This window comes from Leptonychotes weddellii, chromosome 10 (genome assembly GCF_054177405.1).
Source record: "Leptonychotes weddellii isolate Sample4059 chromosome 10, ASM5417740v2, whole genome shotgun sequence".
In the NCBI taxonomy this organism is placed as follows: Eukaryota; Metazoa; Chordata; class Mammalia; order Carnivora; family Phocidae; genus Leptonychotes; species Leptonychotes weddellii.
In genome coordinates, this window is record NC_138378.1 from 62,596,599 (window position 1) to 62,620,386 (window position 23,788).

Sequence of the window (23,788 nt, forward strand, 5' to 3'; positions counted from 1 at the left end):
CTAAATCTTGCAATTAAGAAGAGGGATACTCAAAAAAAAGGATGTCAAATTCAAACGGTCTATGAGGCCAAATGAATCATGTAGATGAACAAGGAGGCAAAGAGAAGGATTTAATGAGAGGCTAGAGAGTGACTCAGGAAGGGAGAAGCCCATGCACAGCACACTATCCAACTGAGGCAGGGCAATAATGTAGGACCAGTTCCAGGATCTTCCCACTGATCAAGAGAGAAAATGAAATCTTTTTTTAGGGTCCTTCCCCTAATGTTGGCAAATAATTCAAATTTTAAAAGATACTGAATGTTGCCCATAGATCACACACCACTAGTCTGTGACCTATACTCAAAAGCAATATGGAATTTGAACATTTCATGTTTCAAGTACTAATATTTACTGTGTTGAGAATTGCTACATAAATGGGTATTACAGCTTTAACAGGGAACATGCTGTACAAATACATCACCTTTTCAAACGTCCAATGCTTAGAACCTCTGATTAAACCAGCTATAATTTCTGCAACACATCGCTGGGTGCTTTCATGTGAATCTGCAACCAAACGTTCTAAATGGGGCTTCAGAACTGGCAGAAATGCATCATCAAAATTTCTGAATATGCCCTATATATATATATAAAAAAAAAGAAAGTTCTTCAGTACTCAAATGACTATCATCATCTCCATTATAATTAGGTTTGTGTTTATTTATTATATTACTACTGTGCTTACAAAACCCCAGGAGTTCTACCCCTTAGAAATGCTTTAACAGGGACGCCTGGGTGGCTCAGTCGGTTAAGCGTCTGCCTTCAGCTCAGGTCATGATCCCAGGGTCCTGGGATCGAGTCCCGCATCGGGCTCCCTGCTCCGCAGGGAGCCTGCTTCTCCCTCTGCCTCTGCCTCTCTCTCTCTCTATCTCTCATGAATAAATAAATAAAATCTTTAAAAAAAAAAAAAAAAAAGAAATGCTTTAACAATGTAAGTTAAAATAAAAATACTATTATTTTGCATATCACAGTAAAATATAATGAATGATATCAAAATTAATCTCTCTGACCTTAAAATTTCACACACTTCAAAAAACTCAAATGTATAGTCTTGTTGGTTTTTCTTATATTGCTAATTATAAATACTAGAGATAAATACTAAAAAGCTTCTTTTTCTTAAAAACCCCTAGACCTTAAGCTAGTCTCAGTATGATCGGCATCACTTTCACAACCATTTTAGATGAGGACAACAGATGACCAAACTCAAACTTTGACTTTATGAAGCGGGATATTAAATAACATATTTACCTTAAAGAGGCAAAAACGGCGAGGATTAAACTTATCTTTTCCTTTTCTGTCTTCTAAAGATAGAAAAGTAATTAACTGTTCAACAAATTTAGGATCAGAAAAATGATCAAATATAATCTGTTCAGCCTATAAAGTTAAAAAAAAAACACAACATTCAGGGTTTAAGATCTATTTAAAAACGTGATTCTGAAATGTCAAAATTCAACTGTGAGGTTTTGATTATCAATAGTAGGCTGTTATTTTTGTTTTAAAGAGTTTTTACTTCTCATAGAGGCTTTAGAAAACCAAAATATCTCCTAAAAATGCTAAATCCATAATAGTTGAAAGTTTTCCTTCAGATCTTCAAGTTTGAATTCCATTTCTCAAACTGAATTAAAACCTACAAATGGTCTGCTTGAAGATGGTACATGAAGATAGTACCATTGTGCCATCTGGTATATAACTGAGGAAAATATTCAAAACTGTAAACCCCAACAAATTATTTCTGTATTTATAAAACATCAGAAGTTAAAAGGTAAACTTCGTTGAATTAGAAAATAAGAGTTAGGGGTGCCTGGCTGGCTCGGTAAGTAGAGCATGTGACTTTGATCTCAGGGTCATGAGTTCAAGGTTCACGTATAACACAGAGCTCACTTAAAAATTAATACATAAATAAATAAAATAAAAAGCTATGTCATTAACTTAATTGAGAAAGACACTAAAAGTCCTTAACTTTCAAAATGGTAAAGAAATATACTTTATTGAAAACTAAGGAATTTCGACTTAAATCTACAAACATCTATTTACTGAGTACTCATGATTTATATGTAATAAAAAAATAAAAGCAAACAGCAGCAGCAAACAAACAAAACCCAATCTCTGCCCTCAAGAAGCTTGTTAGCACACAGAACGCATACAAGAAACATGCAGATAACTGTATAAAGCAGTACCCAGGTAAAGTGGGGTAGTAACATGAGTAACCTTAAATACAAAGACTTGTGCCAACTGGACCTAACAGAATTCGGGGGGCGGGGGAGACAAAAGGGGTGGAGTAAGGGACTCACACATTTACCAGTATTTACTCAGTGCTATCCTGAAATACACTAACTGGGGAAAAAAACCCATGAACTCAGTTTGAAATAAATCAGAGGCCAAAAGTAAAATGCACGAGAACCAGGGTTAAGTGTTTACACATAGTGAAAATGGAATGCTTACCTCTGTCAAATCCTCCCTGCTTCTGCCAAGCTTAGGCTGCTCTTCCACACCAGCATAAACAACCATATTCCTACAAAGAGTTTATATTTGTAATATATATAGAAAAAAACAAGAGAGCTTTATGGAGAGAAAGCATTAGAAGGCACTTTTAATGAACTCTAATCAGACGCTAAGTTTGGGGATATGAGTACATCACTAACAATCTTGGCCTTAAAAATCTATCAGGTCACTGTGTCCTAATGACATAAGTCACTGGAGTCAACAATAAGAGACAAGTAAGTATTTCTCTGGGCTGGTTTAGGCATATGCAGTACCGATAGGTAAGCATATAATTTAGAGCAGCTATTCATAAACTCCTTAGAGGTATACTGGTGGAAATAAGAAGTCTGAGAGTTTCAGTGGAATTACAAAGAATGAGGCAGGACTGAGGCATAGCACTGGCAGGAGCCAAAGAAAGAGAGGAAAAAGGAAGAAAAAAACGAGAGATTGTGTTTTTAGTGGTAGAGTACCTCCACATCTGCTCCAAGTGCCTCCGAACCTCTCCACAAATCCAAAATGATAAAACATAATTACATCAAAGATAAGCTGTTTAATAAGAATGTGCACGGCAAATCGCAACTTACTGAGGCCAGCTGTAGTATCCCCAGTGAGTTTTTTCCACAAAGCAGCTTGACTCCCATTCTTTTTTGGTTCTTGGTATACTTTTGCTATCATAATGCAACCAATGATTATCAGGCCTATCACCAGCAAGAATTTGGGTAGGTTTAGAATATCCACCTTAAGGAAAAGAGAATTACATATGACAAACTTAAAAATATCCATGCAATAATTGCTCTCAACTTTCAATCAATAGTACTGGTGTGACCTTGTCTTCATAACAAGATTATCAAAATTTGTTCAAGGCAAGACTACATATATATGATGCATTATCCACTAATGGGATAATTATTTGGGGCAAAAAAAAAAATCAAGTATAATCCATACTTCATTTCTTTCACCAAAATTTAAAGGATTAATTTTGTTAAAACTCTTCAGATTTTAATTAATTTCAGGCTTAAAGAGCTCAAAGAATTCCCATATATTCTTCACCCAGACGCCCCAAACTTTAACATTTTACCACGTGTACTTTGACGTTCTCTCTACATATGTATGTTTTTTTTTGGAACCATTAAATATTCATTTAATATGGGACCTACAAACATGTGTTTCATGAGGATAAAGCAGGACTGGGGCACCTGGGTGGCTCAGTTGGTTAAGTATCCGACTCTTGATTTGGCTCAGGTCATGATCTCCGGGTTGTGAGACTGAGCCCTGCATCCAGCTCTGCACCAGGTCTGGAGCCTCCTTAAGATTCTCTCTCTACCCCTACCCTACCCCTCTCTAAAAAAACAAACAAGATAGTATAGGGAGTATAATGAAAGTCCTTCCCACATTTTGTTAACACCATTTTATAGTGTTCCCAAATAAAGATGGTGTTGCACAGCTACACTCCCCTCCCAAATGTGGGGTAGGGGCGGACTGAAGATAGCTGTTTGAGTATCACAGAAATTACCGGAGATTAAAAATGTGGTAGCCAGAGGAATAAAAATGACATTCCCACCCCTCTCAAAATCAAGTTAGTTCATTATTTTTTCTGATCACCATTCTAATTAGATTACTATTCAGAAAATTTGTTAATACAGTAAGGTATAAAGAAGAAAATTAGCCTTGCCTCTAAACCTACACCCAGAGAGAAACACTTAACATACTGATGTATTAATGATAATGGTCTTTGGTAATTAATGTTAATTTTAAGTCTCTGAAACACACTTTGATAAATAACTAGCATAACTGCTTGGTTGGTGAGATAAGTAAGTAGATGACATGTTTGTGGAGAGTGTGCAAAAGGTACATATATTATGATGACAGAGTCCTTCTATTTTTTTTATTATATTTTTTAGCAATCTCTACTCCCATTGTGGGGTTCTAACTCACAACCCCAAGACCAAGAGTCGCATGCTCTTCCTACTGAGCCAGTCAGGTGCCCCAGGGTCCATCTAGTTGTATAAATACTTTTTATCACTAGTTTTCACTAAGTCAACAGTTTTTCCCTTACAATATTCATACTGTGTGCTGAGATCTTTCTATACCTCTATACTTTGTATAGAAAAATATTTGAGCTCAAGAACTATTAATTTATACATTTCAAAGTAACTTCCCAAGTGTGACTGAGAAGCATATTAATTACATTTAGTAGTACTTACTCATTTCATAGGGGTTGATGGTCAGCTTTTTGTGGGTTCTTTTGAGCTGCTTAAGAATACCAGCCACAGCTGAGATTGCCATCTAGAAAAGAAACAGGTAAAGTACACGTGTCAACATTTTTAAATTCTTGAATGGTTGGTTGCCTGCCTTGAACAAAGCAGCAGCTAGATTCCGCTTCTTTCAAAAGCAGGTAACTGCCTCACCTGTTGACATCCCGCAGCACAGCTACGGGAGTGCTAAATCTGACTTGGAACGAGTCACTTCAAGTTCTAACTTTCATCCAAGCTAGTCTGCCTAGAAAACTTCGATCCTTCCTTTGGTAAGCCAGTATCTGCTCATTCTTCAAATCTCAGCCTAGAATCTTAAAGGTCTTTCTCTAATGCAGCAGGCTAGGTCAGCCCCATCTCGCACTCCACCTCTAACACTTCGTGACTAAAACCAAAAAGTTGTATCCTCAGAGATCTTTCCCTTCCTACAACACTTCACACCTGTCATTAATTTTTCAAAGTCCGGATTTCCCATGAATCTATAAACTTGTTCCCTGCTGTAACCCCAGTGTTGAAATGTACAGTGCCTAAACGTGTCCTGATATATTGGCTGGATGAATTATTATTATCTCTGAACCAACAGTGATAAATTCCAAATCAATACACTTCAAGGCCTTTATTAAGTGTATCCTGCGAAGACTTTAAAGGCTTCAGGTGGGTAAAAATTCTCGAACTCAAGACTGTAGCTACAATAAAGTATCTACCTTTCGAACTACAATTGCATCATGGTTGAGATTCTCAACAAAAAAACGTATGGCACGAAGAGGTAACACTCGGTCATCTCTCAAAAGTAGAGACAGAAGCCCAATGCCTATATGTTCAAATTTCCAAGGCCTGAAAAGGGGAAGGGAAAAAAAAAAAATCACAAAACATATCACTCATAAAACCACTTTTAGAAGAAAACTGTATTTGAAACATTATGTTTCCTAAGAATTAATATAGGCTTACTGATAAGCACCACTCCTATCATGAGGCCCAAAGTTTACCTCTTATTCTTTTTCTAAATTTGTGAATCAGACTATAATTTTTTGAGACACAGCCATTCATGGCTTTCAGGATAGAAACCTCCTATAGTATTTAAGGTAAAAGCTTTGAGAATTAAAAAAAAAAAATTGCACTTACAGATTTCTCTGCTCCACACCATCTAATAAAGTGTTTACCAAATTTTCATAGTTCCTTAAAAAAACAAAACAAAAACAAAAACCAAACACTTTAGGTGAGGTATTGTTTTAATACAGTAGTAAGATGAACACCAAATAATCTAACAAATTCAAATTCTAGCCAAATTCACCCCCCTCTATGTGTCATCACCAGACTATAAAAGGCCTGGTGAGAACCAAGCCAGTGTGAAAGCAGATGGGTGAAGAGAGACCGTGGGGAAAAGAACATGAAGGGCCGAGAGAAAAAAAAAAGGTATCAGGTACACTGAGCACCTCAACTGTCTCCAAGCAGATATTCAAAAGTAAATCTGTGAGTAGTAATCAATTAGTTAGAAGTGGTCTACCTCTATGGCACTCTAGGTATACAAGTGGTAGGGTATAATGTAACAGTTCATTACTTCTACAGACATGTTAGGAAAAAAATAATAAGCATATTCATAAGGCAAAGACAAAATCAAGCTAGGAAGGCTCCTGCTTGAGTGTTATCACTGAATTGCTTGGGTTCTGAAAACCTAAAACGAGCCTTTTTTTTTTTTTTTTAAGATTTTATTCATTTGAGAGAGACAGAGAAAGAGAGAGACAGACAGCACACACAAGCAGGGGTTAAGGGCAGAGGGAGAGGGAGAAGCAGACTCCCCGCTCAGCAGGGAGTCCGATGTGGGACTCGATCCCAGGACCCTAGGATCATGACCTGAGCTGAAGGCAGACGCTTAACCAACTGTGCCACCCAGGCGCCCCTAAAAGCCAGTTTTTTTAAGACAGTTTTAAGATGGTATATTCCACTTCTGTAGCTGAAAGTGACAATCTGGGACCTTCACAATAATGATCTCCTAACATTCTTTATTTTTTCAGAATCACAGTGTAAATCTCACGAGGTATATATGGCGCATCTATATCTCAGAGATATTAAAAATCTGCTACCCATAACGCTATCTATCTTGAGAAGTAGGCATTCATAATTACCTTAGGGCATCAGCATTCTTTTCTTGTTGGCGTTTAAGTCCTTCTTTAATTTCTTCTGAACTAAGCATTGTCTGGTTGGAGGAGGGGTTTTTTGATTGTTGAAGTAATTCTGCTATTTCAACACAGGACTTTGGAATCTTATAAAAAAAGAAAAGCGAGGGCACAAAATGAAGTACTGACACCCGCCAGAATGCGGAGGAATCTTGACAACGTTATGCTGAGTGAGAGGAGCCAGATACAAAGACCACGTGATTCCATTGATATGAAATGTCCGTAATAGGCAAATTCACAGATAAGGCAAGTAGATTCCTGATCTCCAGGGTCTAGGGATGCTGGGGGAATGGGAGTCACTATTTCTGGGTACAGGCTTTCTTTTTAAGCGAAGCCTGCAGAGCCCAGGGAATATACTATTGTGAATACACAATATACTATTGTGTTATATAAGGGTGAGATTTTTGTCATGTGAATTATGTACTAATTTAAAAAAACTTTAATTAAAAAAAAATTTTTTTTTTTTAATTTTTTAAGTAATCTCTACACCCAACATGGGGCTCAAACTCACAACCTCAGATCAAGAGTCACATGTTCTTCCAACTAAGTCAGCCATGCTCCCCCCTAAAAAACCTTAAAAAAAAAACCATTTTATTCATTTATTTGAGAGAGCGAGCAAGAGAGAGAGAGAACATGAGCAGGGGTGGGGGGGGCAGTGCAGAGAGAGAGGGAGAAGCAGACTCCCCACGCAAGCGTGGAGCTCGATCCTAGGACCATAACCTGAGCCGAAGGCACTTAACTGACTGTACCACCCAGGTGCCCTCCAAAAACCTTTTTTTAAAGAAAGCATAATCCAAGGCGCCTGGCTGGCTCAATCAGAAGAGCATGCGACTCTTGATCTTGCTTGGGATTGTGAGTTCGAGCCCCACGTTGGATGTAGAGATTACTTAAAAATAAAAATCTTAAAAAAAAGCATAATCTAATGACAGTTGCAAATAGCAAGACTGTTTTATAGAAAAGGAATAGGTTTAGAGCAGTGGTTTTTTAAAACCAAGGATGGGTGTCAAACACAATTACCTTGGAGAAGAGGGCAATTCACTGGCACTCACACCACTTTCATCCATCCTCAGTTATGATGGATATGTACATATGCATTTGCTACATCTCCCCATACAAGCACCACTGATACAGGTATTCTTTACTTTCTCATTTGTCAAATCATCCAATTTTAATTTTCATCACTATAAACTAAAATGAACCTTATGGTCAAATTTTGTGACTTTGGCTAGTAAGAGTGACCTCCTAAAATATAATCAACTCTTCAAAAAATGAGGCCATGGATATATAGACAATCATGGTAAATGCAACAGTGTAATAGCCCTTTGTTGCCTCTTGGTAGAAAACAACCCAGCTCTCTCCTGGCCATGCTCCAAATTCATAGTGATTACTAAAGTACAAACAGGGAACAGAAAGCTAATACTAATTTCCGCTAAAATCTGAGTTAAAAAAAAAATGGTTTTGCTCACTGCGAAATCCAAGCCAATTGTTTCATATTGTCGATGAATCTTTTCTGCAAGATCATCAAACAGTCTCACTATTGATGGCTTTTCCAGGGACATCGCTTTGCTAAGTCCGGAAGAAACAATTGCTGGCCAAGTCTGTACAATACAGTCCCAATCATGAAGGTTTGCCAAACATACACCACTGTGATTTCCAAGGAGACAATACAAGGCACCCTGCAGGAAAAAATAATATAGGGAATAAGAGGCACTGTTTAGCTGTATCCAATTCACTTACATCTTTTTAAATGTACTAAACACTGATTCTTTAAGTGCTTGATACTGGTTAGTAAAATAGGTTCACACATTTAACATGTTACTTTCAGAAACTTGAACTCGACATTTAACTGTCATCCAGTAATATTTTCCCTAAGTCATCTAATAAAGGGTTAGCTCAAAGAACACCTATGAATAAGATAATACAGAAATTTAAGGCTGTTGTTTTTAAGGATATAGCTTCCATTATAATTCTCTTCTACTACAATTATATCACAAAGGCCACAAACATTTGCCACTCTTTGCATTTTAGGGGCATGTTTGGGATAATTTCTAAAATCTGATTGTTTTCTTAAGTATATTAAAACTAGGTTACTTAACTATACTGTACACTTTTTACTCATAAAGGCTCTATTAATCAGAATGATACCCCATTTTAATGAAAAGAGCTATTATGTTATTTTCTAAATATTCACCCTAACTCAATTATGATCTGGCTTATTACCCACTGTGTGCTCTACTCCTCTTTACAGGTTCTCATAAGGTCACTGGTAACTTTGATTTTACTGACCTAATAGACACTTTTCAATTTTGGTCTTACTTGACCAGTTTGATTGTGTCCGTTTAAACTGCTCCCAACTTGTTCAACAATATACAACCCTAAGAGTCAGACATTCCACAACGCTCTTGAATTATGCATCTACATTGTAGGTCAGCAAATTTTTTCTATAAAGCTCAAATAGCAAATAGTTGGCCATATGGTCTCTGTTGCAACTACTTATCAATGCTCTTGTGGCACGAAAGCGGCCAGACAAAATACATAAAGTCATGGACGTGGCTGTGTTCCAACGCAACTTTACTTACTAAAGCAAGTAACTGAGCCCAAGTTATAGTTTGTTGACCTGTCTTACAAGCCAACTTCAAGAACATGTTGTCATCTTAACTATCTCCAGAAGGCAAATGAAAGCAAATGACACTGCTAAGTTTCCCTTCTCTCAGGGAAAGATCTCTCATTGGCTTCTGTAACATCTCGTATCTTGGTTATCTTTCTGATCTTTCCCTTCTTGGTTACTTCTTCTTCATGGGGTCCTAATGGAGTTTTCTCAACTCTTGCCCCCCTGGTCCTCTTTCTCTTCTCACTCTCCACCTATGCTCTCTTACCCGTGCCCAAAGCTTTCAGTTCTCATCAACACATACTGAAATGGTGTGTTGTGGTGAAATGATGTTGAACTACCTACTTGACACCCCCTTTTCGTTTATAGGAAATACTTCATATATAACTTGTCCAAACGAATTCATCATCTATTCTTCCTTTTCTCTCCCTCTCTGATGTACCCAATAACCAGTTGTACAACCCAGAACCTTAATAATTTTGATACCTTTTTTCAGTCCCTTCATATTCAACCACCAAATCTTATCAATTCTCCCTCTTAAATCACTTTCAATCAACCCACTTCTATCTGATAGCATAAGCATTATGTTTCACCTATACTCTCCTGCACCCCTGTGAGATACACTATTTTCCTTATCTTGTGTCATTTCCTTCCTTCTCTGATCTACTCATACAAACTCTCACTCAGTTGCTCAAACTTACCATATTTCTTCATGTCTCAGGCCTTCCAACATGCTGTTTACATTACTCTAAACCTTTTGGTCTTTCACCCCCCTCTCCTATAGGCCAGCTAGGCTCTTTATCCACTGCTGCTCAACTCAAACTGCAGCCTACATTTTCTCCCCATCATAACACCAATCATAAACACAGGTAAGAGTAAATAATTAGGGAGAAAAAAAGACTATGTTTAAAGGTGTAGGGTACTGATGTCTTCAATTTATTGTGAAATACATAAAAAATAAGATGGACATAGATAAATATATGCAAATGTATTTATCTATTTGTCCAAACATAGCAAAATATTAAATACAGAATCTGAATGGTGGACATATGGATGTTTATTGTAAAATTCTTTCAACTTTCTGTATATCTGAAAATTTTCATAATAAAAAAACACAAAGAACCCTATACCTTGAACTGCTGTTGTGTGACATCTTGTCTATCAGGCCGTAAGAACTCCAAAACCAGGGGAATGATATCTCTGCAACAGAAGTTATATGCGCCCAAGGCAGCAAAAAATGTTTGCTGAGCCTTATTTCTGACCTGAAGAAAGTATTATTAACAAAAGACTTCATTATATAGTAGGCAAACAACAAAAAGTTTCTAAATAAATTACCAAAAACAAAATTTAAATAGTGTTGTAACAGAAAAACATATCAAAGCACATACCTTAACAAAAACAAGTAAATTATTATCTTTTTACCAAAAGGAAAGCACATTACCACCAACCACATCCATGGTTTAGGTTATACAGGTTCAAATATTTTTGATAAAGGAGAGACTGAATAGAACTGATATGCATTTGTCCTATAACATAATCAGCAGACTATTTAACTTTCTATTCTAAGTTACTTTTGATGAGAAGAGTTAGATTTTCTCTTGTATTTATGCAAAGAAAATCAAAGACTTTCTAAAATCCCAGAACAACTTTACCTTTTCAATGCAAACCATAAATTAAGAGCCCGTATGTCTTAAACCCAAACAAAAGATTCAGTATAAGATTATAATCCATGAACTAAATCATAATGAGTAATAACCAATTATAGTAAAAGTGACACACTGTACATATTTCAAACTCTTTAGGTGAAATCTTTGAGTTAGAGACTAGTGTCCTAACTTACATTATTTATTAAGGATAGAATAATTAGCTATTCATGAATTTTGCTTTTCCAGTTCTCTGTGCTTGGAGATCATCTCTTGGTCCTTTGCTACCTTCAAGGATGGACCCCATAATTCATATGGTAGCAGGTTGCTGAAACCCAAGCATAACATCTAGGAGAAATTATATAGCCTTTAGAGACTGGCGTTCACAATGTGATTTGATTAAGTGGCAGCAACATTGCACTAGCACTATCTATCAACTTTACATTTAAAAAAAATTTGAGGGATGCCTGGGTGGCTCAGTCGGCTGACCATCTGCCTCAGCTCAGGTCGTGATCCCAGAGTCCTGGGATCGGGTCCCACATCGGGCTCACTGCTCAGCAGGGAATCTGCTTCTCCCTCTGTCTGCCGCTCCCCCTGCTGCTGCTCTCTCTCTCTGACAAATAAAATCTTAAAAAAAAATTTTTTTTGAGAAGCAATACAAACAGTAAAGTAAACATTATTTTTAAAAGACTACTAAAATTAGCTTGAAAATATTTGTGATTTGAAAGGTGCATTCTATGCCAATAGATAGTAATAATAATAATAATAATAATTTTAAGTAGGCTCCATCCAGGGCTTGAACTCACGACCCTGAGATCAAGACCTGACGTGAAATAAAGAGTTGGACGCTCAACTGAATGAGCCACCCAGGCACCCCACCAATAAATTATTTAAACTTCCTTGTATTTGAAATGGGGCTATTTAGATTGCATTGTAATAAAACAGGAACATGGGGCAAGGGAGGGGGGCAGAGGGGACGAGCCTTACCTGACTGTATGAACTTGTAGATAAACGAAGAAGATCTCGGATCATATCTTGATGTATCCTTTTGTATTCACAGCCCTCAACAGTCAGTGTTCGTAGCTACGAAAAGAAAACAATGTAAAATCAAATCTCCAAGTTTTTACTAAAAAGTTCATTTAATTATGAAGTAACACAAATAATTACATATTCATCTGGAAAACTGTCATTTAAAAAAGTCATCATGATTTTAAAGAGATTTACCTCATGCTGCAACATAACTCTGTCAATCAACAGTGCTCTGATATGTTGTTTTTTCCCATGGAGCTAAAAAACAAAGAAGAAGACACTTCAACATTGTCCCTAATTGACTGCATCCATGGATTCCCCTGAATCCCCTACTGAAAAATTTTTACTGAACTGTAAAGGTTCACACTGGGCTGGTGGAGGTATTTCATTTATTCTGAAGTGATCAGGCTTACATTAAAAGATATTATTTCAATTAATTTTATGGCTAACAGTAGAAATATCTCCTTTAAATAGTTCATCCAACACCCTGTTTTTCTCTGGTAGTTTATTAATGGATCTATGCATGGGAGAGGAACTGAGCTGGTCCTTATTCAGTCAAATACTGAAAGTACAAAAAGAGACTACTAAGAAAATTGCTTGACTCTGTTGTATTTACAAATAGCCTTCCCAGGTAACTGTGTATGTTTACTATAGAATATAGTACCTTTTACTTTTCTAAAAATTATCTTTTATGGTCTCCTCTACCACCCCATCTTCTACCTGGTCACTAAAGGCAGATATCTGGAACTCAGAGACTGCTTCTCTTTCACACCTTTATCTCACTAGTCATCAAGTCTCTACAAATTCTTCTTTTTCAAAACACCTTATTCCATCCCAATGCCAGTGATTTGATTCAGGTTGTGTTTTTCCATCTGGACTACTGTGATAGTTGCTTCCAGTCGCAATCTCTTACTGCTGTTTTTTTCCTCATCGGTGATTAAAGATTGATCTTTCCAATATTCAGATCAGAACTACTTCAGAACCTTTAATGACTCTTTCCATGCTGAATATAAAACTGAAGCACTTTCTGGGGATAAAACTATAAACACCCTGGGGGTACCTGGCTGGATCAGTCGGAAGGGCATGTGACTCTTGATCTCGGGGTCACTGAGTTCCAGCCCCACACTGGGGGGGGGTAGAGATTACTTAAATAAATAAATAAACTTAAAAAAACAAAAACAAAACTCAAACTAAAAATGACCTAGTTGCCTCCTGCCTTTTCTGCCCTATAGCCACTGTTCCCTAACACATGCCATGTTTGTATGTCTCCCTGCCCTTTTACACGCCATTCCCTCTAAAATACGTAGTGACCCTTGCCTAAACAATAAACTCCTACAACCTTTTTTAAACTCAGCTTCCATAAAAGTCTCCTACAGAACACTGCTATCAACATCAAATGGCTGGCTTAAATATTCTTTCTTCCATGCTCCTGAGAAGCTTGTACTGACTTCTGGACACAAAGATAACATAAGAGCTATTTTTCTAAAATCTCCATAAAGTGAGATGCTTTAAATCCATGCCTGTGGACAATTCCTCCTATCTTTTATTCCCTCAAGTTCTTACAAGGCAGCCTGCCACATTATCACACTCCAAATTCCCAATGAGAGTTCACTCTCCTGGAAACTCACAGAAGAGTTTGTAAGAGGAAAACATTTCCCCAGGATTCTTTTGATTATACCGTGATATAATATTTGAAAATCTATTTTTACTTACAGGGAAACTTCCTCTGTATGCTGAACAATCCCTAAATCAAGTGACTGTCAATATTATACACATTTAAAAAAATTAATTTAGAGTTTTTAGGTGAAAATACCGACCCGGTTTTCCATTGATTTCTTTACTAGGTTAAAGCTTTTCCAACGGGAGTCAAATTCATGCTTGTGAGATCCCTGGAACTGCAAGAGGTCTCCAATAATCTGTGTCAAAGAATTTCAAATTTTGTATTTATTTATAAGCCATCATGTCAAAACTAGTCACATTAATAATCATGCAACTATTAAAGGATAACTGTACCTTTATGATAAGAAACAAAGACTTGGTATCATCTTCTGAATTGTTAAGTATGTGGTCTATAATAGAAGAAAATGGATTTTGGTTAAAATATTTTGAATGACTACAGGACTCCTGACATATCAGTTAAGAATCTATTAGTTAAGGAAAAAAACATTGCCTGATATTCTCACTATTTAGAATTTAAATAAAGTTAAGTAAAAGCACATATGCTATAAAATTCCTAAATATTTATTAGTAAAAATAAGTTAAATGCATATATGTACTTACTAAGAAGTTTCCTTATGACCCTAGCAATTGCTTCTCGGTGGTTCTCTCTGGATAGATCTATTTTTTAAAAAATGAGACAAGGCATTTTAAACACACTGAATCCTCCCCAGCTGTTGAAGCTTACTTATATAAACAGTTTATGTCAAGAATCAATCATGTAATCCAGGAAAAAAACCAAGTGGGTCTGCCTTTTTCATAGCTAGATTAGTGTCTAGGCATGATACAGAGTAATTTTTAAAACCTTCACATTTACAAAGACCTGCTTATAAAACTTTCTTGGGTAGGCAAGGAGGAAGGAGAAAAAAAATCTTTGCTAATATTTCAAAGTCCTATTCACTACTTAGAGATCATAAATGCATAGGATTCTTTAATTGGTTATGGGTGACCCAAATCAAGCAAACAAAAATTACACCTTAAAGCAATTAATCTATGCAATTAATTCCACTGTTAATCCAACGATAAGGAAATGTACTAAATTTCTATTAATGTTAGATTCAGAATATTAAATCAACACAATGTTTTACATATTTATATGAAATTTAATTCACTATGACAGAAGGACACAAAGCTAGAATAAAGGTTATAATATTCCCATATTCACATCAAGTATAATGTATCATTTCTAAAATAATTCTAAACATAAATGAACATGATGATATATGAAAATCTGCCTCTGCACAGAGAAAGCAACCAAATATTTATTTACCTAGTCCAATTTCTACCTTTTCTTGGCTATTCTTTATATAAATAATTTTCCAGTTTCTCCAGGGAAAGCAAAGACAGCGATTGTATAATTAACTAATACTCATTTTATTTATGAGAAAGAGACTAGGAAAATTCTAACTACATATTATTCCATTTAAATTCAATTAATTAACATATACTGCATTATTAGTTTCAGAGGCAGAGTTCAGTGATTCATCAGGTGCATATAACACCCAGTGCTCATTACATCATGTGCCCTCCTTAATGCCCATCACCTAGTTACTCCATCCCCCCACCCCCCACCTCCCACCAGCAGCCCTGTTTGTTTCCTATAGTTAAGAGTCTCTTATGGTTTGTCTCCCTTTCTGATGTTTTATTTTATTTTTCCCTCCCTTCCCCATGATCCTCTGCTTTGTTTCTTAAATTCCACATATGAGTGAAATCATGGAATTCCTCTCTCGAGTCATTTCGCTTAGCATAATACCTTCTAGTTCCATCCACGTTGTTGCAAATGCAAGATTTCATTTTTTTTGTGGTTGAGTAATACACACACACACACACACACACACCACACATCTTCCTTTTCCATTCATCTGTCGACAGACATCTGCGCTCTTTCCATAGTTTGGCTATTGTGGACACTGCTGCTATGAACATTGGGGTGCTGGTGCCCCTTCGGATCCCTACATTTGTATCTTTGGAGTAAATACCTAGTAGTACAATTGCTGGGTTGTAGGACAGCTCTATTTTTAACTTTCTGAGGAACCTCCATACTGTTTTCCAAAGTGGCTGTATTAACTCTTTTTTTAATTCCTTATTTTAAATTCAATTTAGTTAACGTATACTATTAGTTACCAGGGTAGAATTTAGTGATTCATCAGTTGCATATAACATCCAGCGCTCATTATATCAAATGCCATCCTTAATGCCCATCACCCAATTACCCCTTCCCCCCACCCCCCACCCCTCCAACAACCCTCAGTTTGTTTCCTGGAGTTCTGTATCTCTCATGATTTGCCTCCCTCTCTATTTTCATCTTATTTTATTTTTCCTTCCCTTCCCCTATGTTCATGTTTTGTTCCTTAAATTCCACATATGAGTTAAATCATATGGTATCTGTCTTTCTCTGACCATTTTAACTCTTGTAGAGTAACTGACAAAAACTGTCCACACAAGAGTTACTCAGATTAGAATTTACATACCATATTCAAGTCCAGTATACAATTTTGTCTCTTCCAATGACACCATACTTGGTACCCTGTATAAAAACAAGAGTGCTTGCATTTATTAATAATACCAATAAGAAGGATTAAAGGGAAAAGTGTCATTGCTAGAATGTTTAAATCAAAACAAAGATGATGCTCTTTTAATAAACAGATCTCTCATCTTCAATACGTCAACTCTCTACTCTGTCCTCCTGAAGATTAATGCTATCTGTTTCAGTAAGGACAATCTTATTCATCTTAAAGAAAATGTTAATTCAATTTAATGACTTTATGGGGGAGAATTCACCACCCAAATAAACGTAATAATGATATTCAATATTCAAGTGTAAAAGTTTAAGTCTGATGATAAACTTTTATATATAATTATACAAAGAAAAGTCAGCTTTATAATGGTATAATAAAGGTTAAAACTGGACACCAAAAATTCAAGTAAAATTTTATTATAGAATATATAGCAGACAAACTTCTTTAAATAATCATTACCCCTCCTCTGAAAAACCACCCAAACTGCTCTCTCCTAACACCTGCAGTTAAAATGCCATTATTTTCTTTTGAAGATGATCAGGTATAAAAACACTGCATTTCCTAATTAAAGATCTGCCACAAAGAATTATGTTAACAGAACAAGACCCAGCTAAACTCATTAAACAATTAAAAGTCACTTTTAAGGTATGTAAGAACAGATTTTAGTAGGGAATACGAGCCTTTATATCTGAAATCTAAATTTTTTCAATGAAAAATATAATTTTCAACATTTCAAAATACAGTATCAATTCAACAACTTTTTATAAACAAAAAGATAAGACTTTCTAAGAGGAAGAACACAGGCACAAATGCCAAGGAAACATGGGGTAAGCTTATCCAATACAACGCTAATTAGTTATAAAAAGAAATTTTATAGTGATTGATTATTCATCACTCATGAACTACACAGCACTTGTTATGAAGAAAAAACTACTTTTAAATCAATATACCCCCATCTATATTGTATTTTTTTAAGTTGAATTAAGCAAGTTATCTCTATCTTAATACTTGGTAGTTATGAATTCTTGGATTTATCTAAATGGGTAATAATATTAAGATTACTAAACTGCCAATTATTTAACTATGTTCCTCACCATAATCTAGGACCTAGGATGGCAACGATACTGTCTCGTGTTTCAAACCAAGCCTACAGAGTATAAACAAAGAATGGTTATATTTTATAATATAAAATACTAATTTGCTTTTCAGAGACTTTGAAGTTCAAATTCAAATTCATAAAATTTGGTTTTCATTCTATAAAGCTTCAGCCTTTGGCAACATCTTGCAAACTTGCGCATTCTGTAAAATTGTGTATGATTAAATAATATATATGTATCCAGAATCTAGTCAGTTAAAAATAAAATCACATTCCTTTACAATGAACTTCAAGGAGTCCAACATCTCTACTGAAATTAGATTTTACCATCAAAGAGAAAAAGACTGTGCTCAAACAGTAATAAGCATAAAGGCATAAGACCTTTAACCCCACCCACTCATCTTTCCTTCCCTATTACAGCACAGGAAAAGGCTTGCCATGAGCTATTACATGAGAGTTGATGTCTCCTCGCTGCTGCTATAAACATCAGTAGTTGTGTAAAGTTAAGAATCCTACTGTACCTTACCCAGTCTGTACTTAGTACCAAATAATATTGAACCAAGCATGCATTTTAATTAGTCATAAAATTGTTCTTACAAACATAAAAAAGCAACCACTATAGTGAGCTATTTTGAATTTTTACTGTGTGTGTGTATACACACATAAAACCCTAACTATCAAACAAAAAAAACTATCCAGTTGGGAATTTGAAGTTTTGCTTGTATGCCTTTCTGACTCTAGTAATACCAGTATTATTAACTCTGTAATCACATTTAAAAGCAAGTCTCATCTAAGAGCCTTGATGCTTATTTTTAAAATTCATGTCTCTCTGAACTGTTTCCCTACCAGAAAATCTGAAGATTATTGCTGATTTACAAGTGTTTTAACATATCTCAACCTATATGGGATTTTGAAGTATTAAAAAGTACATTTAAATAAACCCAGCTTAGGCTTTCCTTTTGAAACGTGAATTAAAACACATCTTTCATATCTCAAGTGTACAAAGGCATCTGGTTAGACATATAGTTCAGCTTTATTTGTTCTTATCCATCACAAAGTCCTTTTATGTTTATTTATCTAAGACTCAGTTTTAATAGATCCCTTCTTCTCTAACAAATTAATTAAACTCTGATTGGATTGACAGGTTTTACACTAAATGTTTCTCAGCAAGTGTAAATACATATTTATACTAAGTATTTCCTCTGGACTTTAGAAGAATACTTTTCTAAAAGAAATCTCTATCCATTATCCAAGTAAGATTTAGGACTGTATCTTTTTGTGGCCACACTAAGTATATGTGTGCTGCCCTATACCTTGATACTTAGAGACTGCTCTTGTCACTTTTAGTTATGTACAGAATCTTAACTGAACATATTTAAAGTGCCATCAACACTTACAGATGTGAGTTCTGATTTAAAGCTATAGTAGTAATATATAGAATTTAGATCAAATACCATCACTGCCCCACTACAAGTGAAATTCATTTTTCTCATTCACTGGTCCATTTTATAAACAGTAATAATTTGACCTCAGGAACTAAATAAAATTCTGACAATTCCTACACAACATATTTTAAATAATACCATTTATACAATAATAAAGTTAAATCAGCTTCAAAGCACTAGACAGCACCAGGGCACCTAATTTATAACAAAATGTGTTCAATATTTGTGCCACCAAAAAAAAAAAAAAAAAAAAAAAGACCTAGAAGTGTGACAGCTATGTTATTTGTACCACTAGATGGCAATCTTCTCCAGATTTGATTAAAGCAGAACTATGAAAATAATCACTGGTGGGAGAGAGGATGGTGAAAAAGGAAGAAATGACTAGTAACATAAAAACAAAATGTACAATGCAAATCCAATATGCAAACGAAGGCTAGGTGAACTATCATGAAACAAGTGCAAACAATACTTCTTGTCTACAGCTGGAAGAATGGCCTACTCTCCCCCCACCCCAAGAAAGCAAACATAAAAGGTGTAAAACCAAGCCACTAATACTAACAGATTTTGTTTTCCAATCAAGGTTACAAGTGTTTCACAGGAAACAATTGGCCTATTTCTGTGTTCTGTTATCCAATTCAATCCTAGGCATCAATAATAGCTATAAACGCAAATGAAAAGCTGGCTCTTACTCTACCATGTGAACAAAAGGTTGCTAGGTTTAAAATTAACTCTGAGCATAAGAACTATTTCCATGTCTGACACACAAGCTTTTTAAAAATCAATGAAAACAGTCAGAAGGTGAAATAAGGAGAAAACAGGGTTACTCACCGTGGAGTAGTAACTGTTTCCTTTTCTGTGTGCAGCTCCCCCAGCAGAGCTGGGTAGTTTCCTGGAGGTGCCAAGAGAGGTTAGCTAGCCCTGCCCCTCATCGCAGAACAACACATCCTTTCACATATTAATGAAATGGTCTCAACTCTTAGACCTTAACTATGAAGTTTTCTTTGCCTGAGAAGTTAGTATAAGCTGAGATCCTAAGAATGATTTAACTAAGAATGGCTTTAACAGATCTATCAGAGGAAAGGGGCACAAAAGTAAAGAAGAAATATCGGAGATGAAAAATGGTGACTCCTCTACCTTGAGTAACCCTGTTTTTATAGATGTTAGTTTTTTGCATCCTGTGACAGCTGGTTAGACCTAAAAGATTATAAAGAGTGGACTGCAAAAGTAGAAATTAATGACGATTTCAGGATTAAAGGCAAGTGTCCAAAATTCCTGTATGACCCTGCAAAGACATAATCCAACTTCCACATCTATAAAGGTAGAACTAGGAGTATAAACTATACCACACATATTTCTATTAAATCATTAACTAAAGGTTCCAACAGCAAAATAGAGAGGTTCCATTTTAAGATTAATTCAGCAACCTTGGTATCTGACAAAACTGCCAAAAATTCAAACTGTACTAAAGAAATTTACACTTAATTACCCTCAAGGGACCCTATTTTACCCATCCTCTAAAACAGTAAAATTTATAATGTATACAACAAGATATTTAGTAATCCTACATTGCCAAAGGCCAAAAAAAGTACAATGGAGATACCATGAGGTACATCATTTACTTTCTACTTAGGACAATCAACTCACCTAAGTTTTTATATTTTGTCAGTCTCTAACACAAAGCACATAAAATTGGTTTGCACATTTAGTAGCCATTTACCTGAACAATGGGATTCTAAGACTAAGCCATATATTCTATTAGGAACTAAATTAGATTTTCTTACAGGAAAACTCAGAACTGAACCAAGTTTCCAGTTTCTCATTATTGCAATTTTCTAGAGGACAAATACTACTAATACATGTGCAAGGCAAACTTAAGACTGAAAGATCTGACCAAAAAAATTAAGCAGCTAGAATGTTTTTACCTAATTGAGATTTATATATAAGAAAAATATAAGACTAATTTTAAAGAAAACTGAGTTGCTATGTGCTTCCAAAAACTGGTCTGGTATTTCAGAAAATACGTAATGTCCCACAATACCACAGCCAAATTGTTTGTTATTAACAAGAGTGACTTCCTCAGGCACCTTAGGCATTATACTAACTAATGAACTTGTCACAATTATATGTTTCCTTTTCTCCCCCACCCGATATATTTTACTCTATTTCTCTATTAAGACCAGCTGCTAATAATCTCCAAGAATTATGCTACAGATATTCTTTCTTCACACTAGGATGTATGACTTATTATAGAACAATGGCACAAAATTGAAATTATTTGATTAGTTTTTCTTTTTATTTATTTAAGTAATCTCTATACCCATGTGGGGATCGAACTCAAGACCCCGAGGATCAAGAGTTGCACGCTCCTCTGACTGAGCCAGCCAGGCACCCGATTAGCTTTTTCAAATCAATTTACATTTAGAAATTTTAACATTATAGACCTATATTAGAATAAGCATTTCTGAGATTTAAAAAGCTAACTTTATTTTATGATACTTTAGTGAGAACTAATTTGCCATCTGCAAAAAAAAGTTGAGATGTTATATAAAGAAAATGTAAAAATAAGTTAAGATTTCAGATGAAGGAGCTATCAGTAAGAAATTGGTTTTAAAGGAAAGGATTCTGTTACAAATTATTTAAAAGTCCAGGAAAGACTTTATAAACCCCCTCTTTGGCGATTCAAAGGCAAAGGGGTGCTCATTAATCTTTGATTCTACTTTGTATAATCATTATCCCTGCTAACTACAGAAAAACAGTCCTAAAAATGTGTATGGTTCAATGATTAAAACAACTGAAGTTTTCATTCTGTATTTTATTTATTATGTATTACTAAATATACCAGAAAACATTTCATATTTCTACTTTTAAGTTATTAAAATATATGAACATTATATATTTAGAGTAAATGCAATTTTGTATTACTTCATTATGTCTTATTATATTAAATTTTCACTCCGAAAGTGAAAATTCTGAAACACAAAACTTTTAGTCTAAATTACCTTTCCTTCTCAACTTTTCTGGGAAAAACCTACGAAGGATACTCTCAGGATCAATTTTAAGGCTTATAATGTCCATGGCATTCATAAAATGTTTATAACATGGTATTCTTTTCCTTACTGAAAATGCATTTCATTATTTACAAACCTAACTGGTTTTATCATAACCAAATATAAGGAACTTTTTTCTTGATGTGCTTTTATTTCAAAGTGATAAAGACCTTGCTTCAACTCACTAGTGTAGTGCACATGGCATAAATATGCTCATACTGATACGAACCGCAACAGAAACCTCTCAGCCTCCTGAGTGGACCCTTCAGCGGTGCATCCTAAGGATCACTCAAAACTAAAAATCTTCTAATCATATATACAGAAGATACATGCTTTGGCTCTTATTGGATTAAATTACCATATTTCTCAATGTCAACATGTTCAAGCAGAATTAAATTTATTGATGTAATAAATCTGTTATGTACAAAACAGGTTTTCAGCATGCCATAAGAGTTCAATTCTTACTATATTATATACTGTTAAGATCATGAGGAAAATCAAAACCATTTCTGTAAGTCTCTCACTTTTAAATAATGTTTAAAATCAATCTCTCTTAACAAAGATGACTTTTGGTAAAATTGTCCCTAAATCAAACTATAATACTGATGAAAACCAAAAGTACTTTTAAAGAACTCAGCAAATCCCTAGACAAACTTAAAACAGATTTCCTTACCTGAGATGAACCTACTTCTCCCTCTCAAATCTAACGAGCAATCTAAAGTTCAATGCCTTACAAACAGTTTCTAGAGTGAACTAAGTGGGAATCATAAGAAAGCATAACTCCAAACAATGATTATACAAAATATGGGGAAAGATAAGCAAGCCACATTTTAAAACCACTCCTTGAAGTTTTTAAGATATGTCTTGCAAATCAACAAATAATTCCCTGTGTTTTTTGAGGGGGCAGGGGTTACTTACTCATTTTTATGTGATTTTCATGAACTTGCTCAGCAATGAGATGTTGATGTTGAGAGAAAATGATCTAAGGCAGTATACTGAAACTAGGCCTGAAACTAGCATCTCACTACTAAATAACTGAGCTCACGTTACATATTGCTGATTTCATTTAAGCTCAATTTTTTTCAACTTAAATGACTGTGCTAACAATGGACTAAATCAAGGCATTCATTCAAAATTGTAATAGTCTGAAAAGCACTTAAATTCATAAAAGCAACTTAGTACAATTTAAAAGCTCAAAATAAGTTATACTTAACAAATTTTAATATTAAAAATACGCAGATTTTTCCTATAAAATCCCTAATGAACACTGATTGCAGACAAAAAGAGTATTTATCTTAACTCAGAAACTAAAGGATGAACTTAGTATCAATATTTATAAACTGATTAACATTCAAAATTATCCTATCCTGGTACCATATGAAAATCTGATTGAAGCCTTAAAGTTTAGAGACCTAAATTCTGCCTCAGGTATTTTTGGCCTAATAATGACAAAAAGGTTAAAGTGATACAGAAACAACACCAATAATAAAACCAGTGACTCATTATGTGACTAAGACTTAAAATATATGCCAAATGGCAAAACAGCAAAATATGTAAAGTAGTTATTTTTACTTACAAGTTAGTAACCGGCTCTCCTTTCAATGGAGGTAGGAGGTTTCCTGAGCCAATTAAACAATTGTGCACTATAGTCAGACTCTGTAGAACATCATCTCTGGAAAAGATAAAAGGTATTTTCATATTTTAGAAGACTCTAAATCCCTGTTAACAAAAGGCCTTGGAGA

General features: G+C 35.1%; 1 protein-coding gene across 2 annotated transcripts in view; it reads right to left on the reverse strand.

The window, feature by feature from the left end:
- The window catches only part of PSME4 (proteasome activator subunit 4), a 111,692-nt gene that overhangs the window by 27,003 nt on the left and 60,901 nt on the right, over window positions 1–23,788 (reverse strand). For both annotated transcript variants that reach the window (XM_081832018.1, XM_081832017.1), the window contains exons 20-36: window positions 23,623–23,718; window positions 16,411–16,466; window positions 14,504–14,560; window positions 14,237–14,292; window positions 14,041–14,139; window positions 12,419–12,481; window positions 12,182–12,277; window positions 10,682–10,813; window positions 8,410–8,619; window positions 6,893–7,029; window positions 5,892–5,945; window positions 5,474–5,603; window positions 4,722–4,803; window positions 3,102–3,255; window positions 2,479–2,548; window positions 1,285–1,410; window positions 461–613 (exon numbers count right to left, since the gene is read on the reverse strand). In XM_081832018.1, the coding sequence (XP_081688144.1) occupies window positions 461–613; window positions 1,285–1,410; window positions 2,479–2,548; window positions 3,102–3,255; window positions 4,722–4,803; window positions 5,474–5,603; window positions 5,892–5,945; window positions 6,893–7,029; window positions 8,410–8,619; window positions 10,682–10,813; window positions 12,182–12,277; window positions 12,419–12,481; window positions 14,041–14,139; window positions 14,237–14,292; window positions 14,504–14,560; window positions 16,411–16,466; window positions 23,623–23,718 (1,771 nt within the window). The remainder of the gene's footprint in view (window positions 1–460; window positions 614–1,284; window positions 1,411–2,478; window positions 2,549–3,101; window positions 3,256–4,721; window positions 4,804–5,473; window positions 5,604–5,891; window positions 5,946–6,892; window positions 7,030–8,409; window positions 8,620–10,681; window positions 10,814–12,181; window positions 12,278–12,418; window positions 12,482–14,040; window positions 14,140–14,236; window positions 14,293–14,503; window positions 14,561–16,410; window positions 16,467–23,622; window positions 23,719–23,788) is intronic.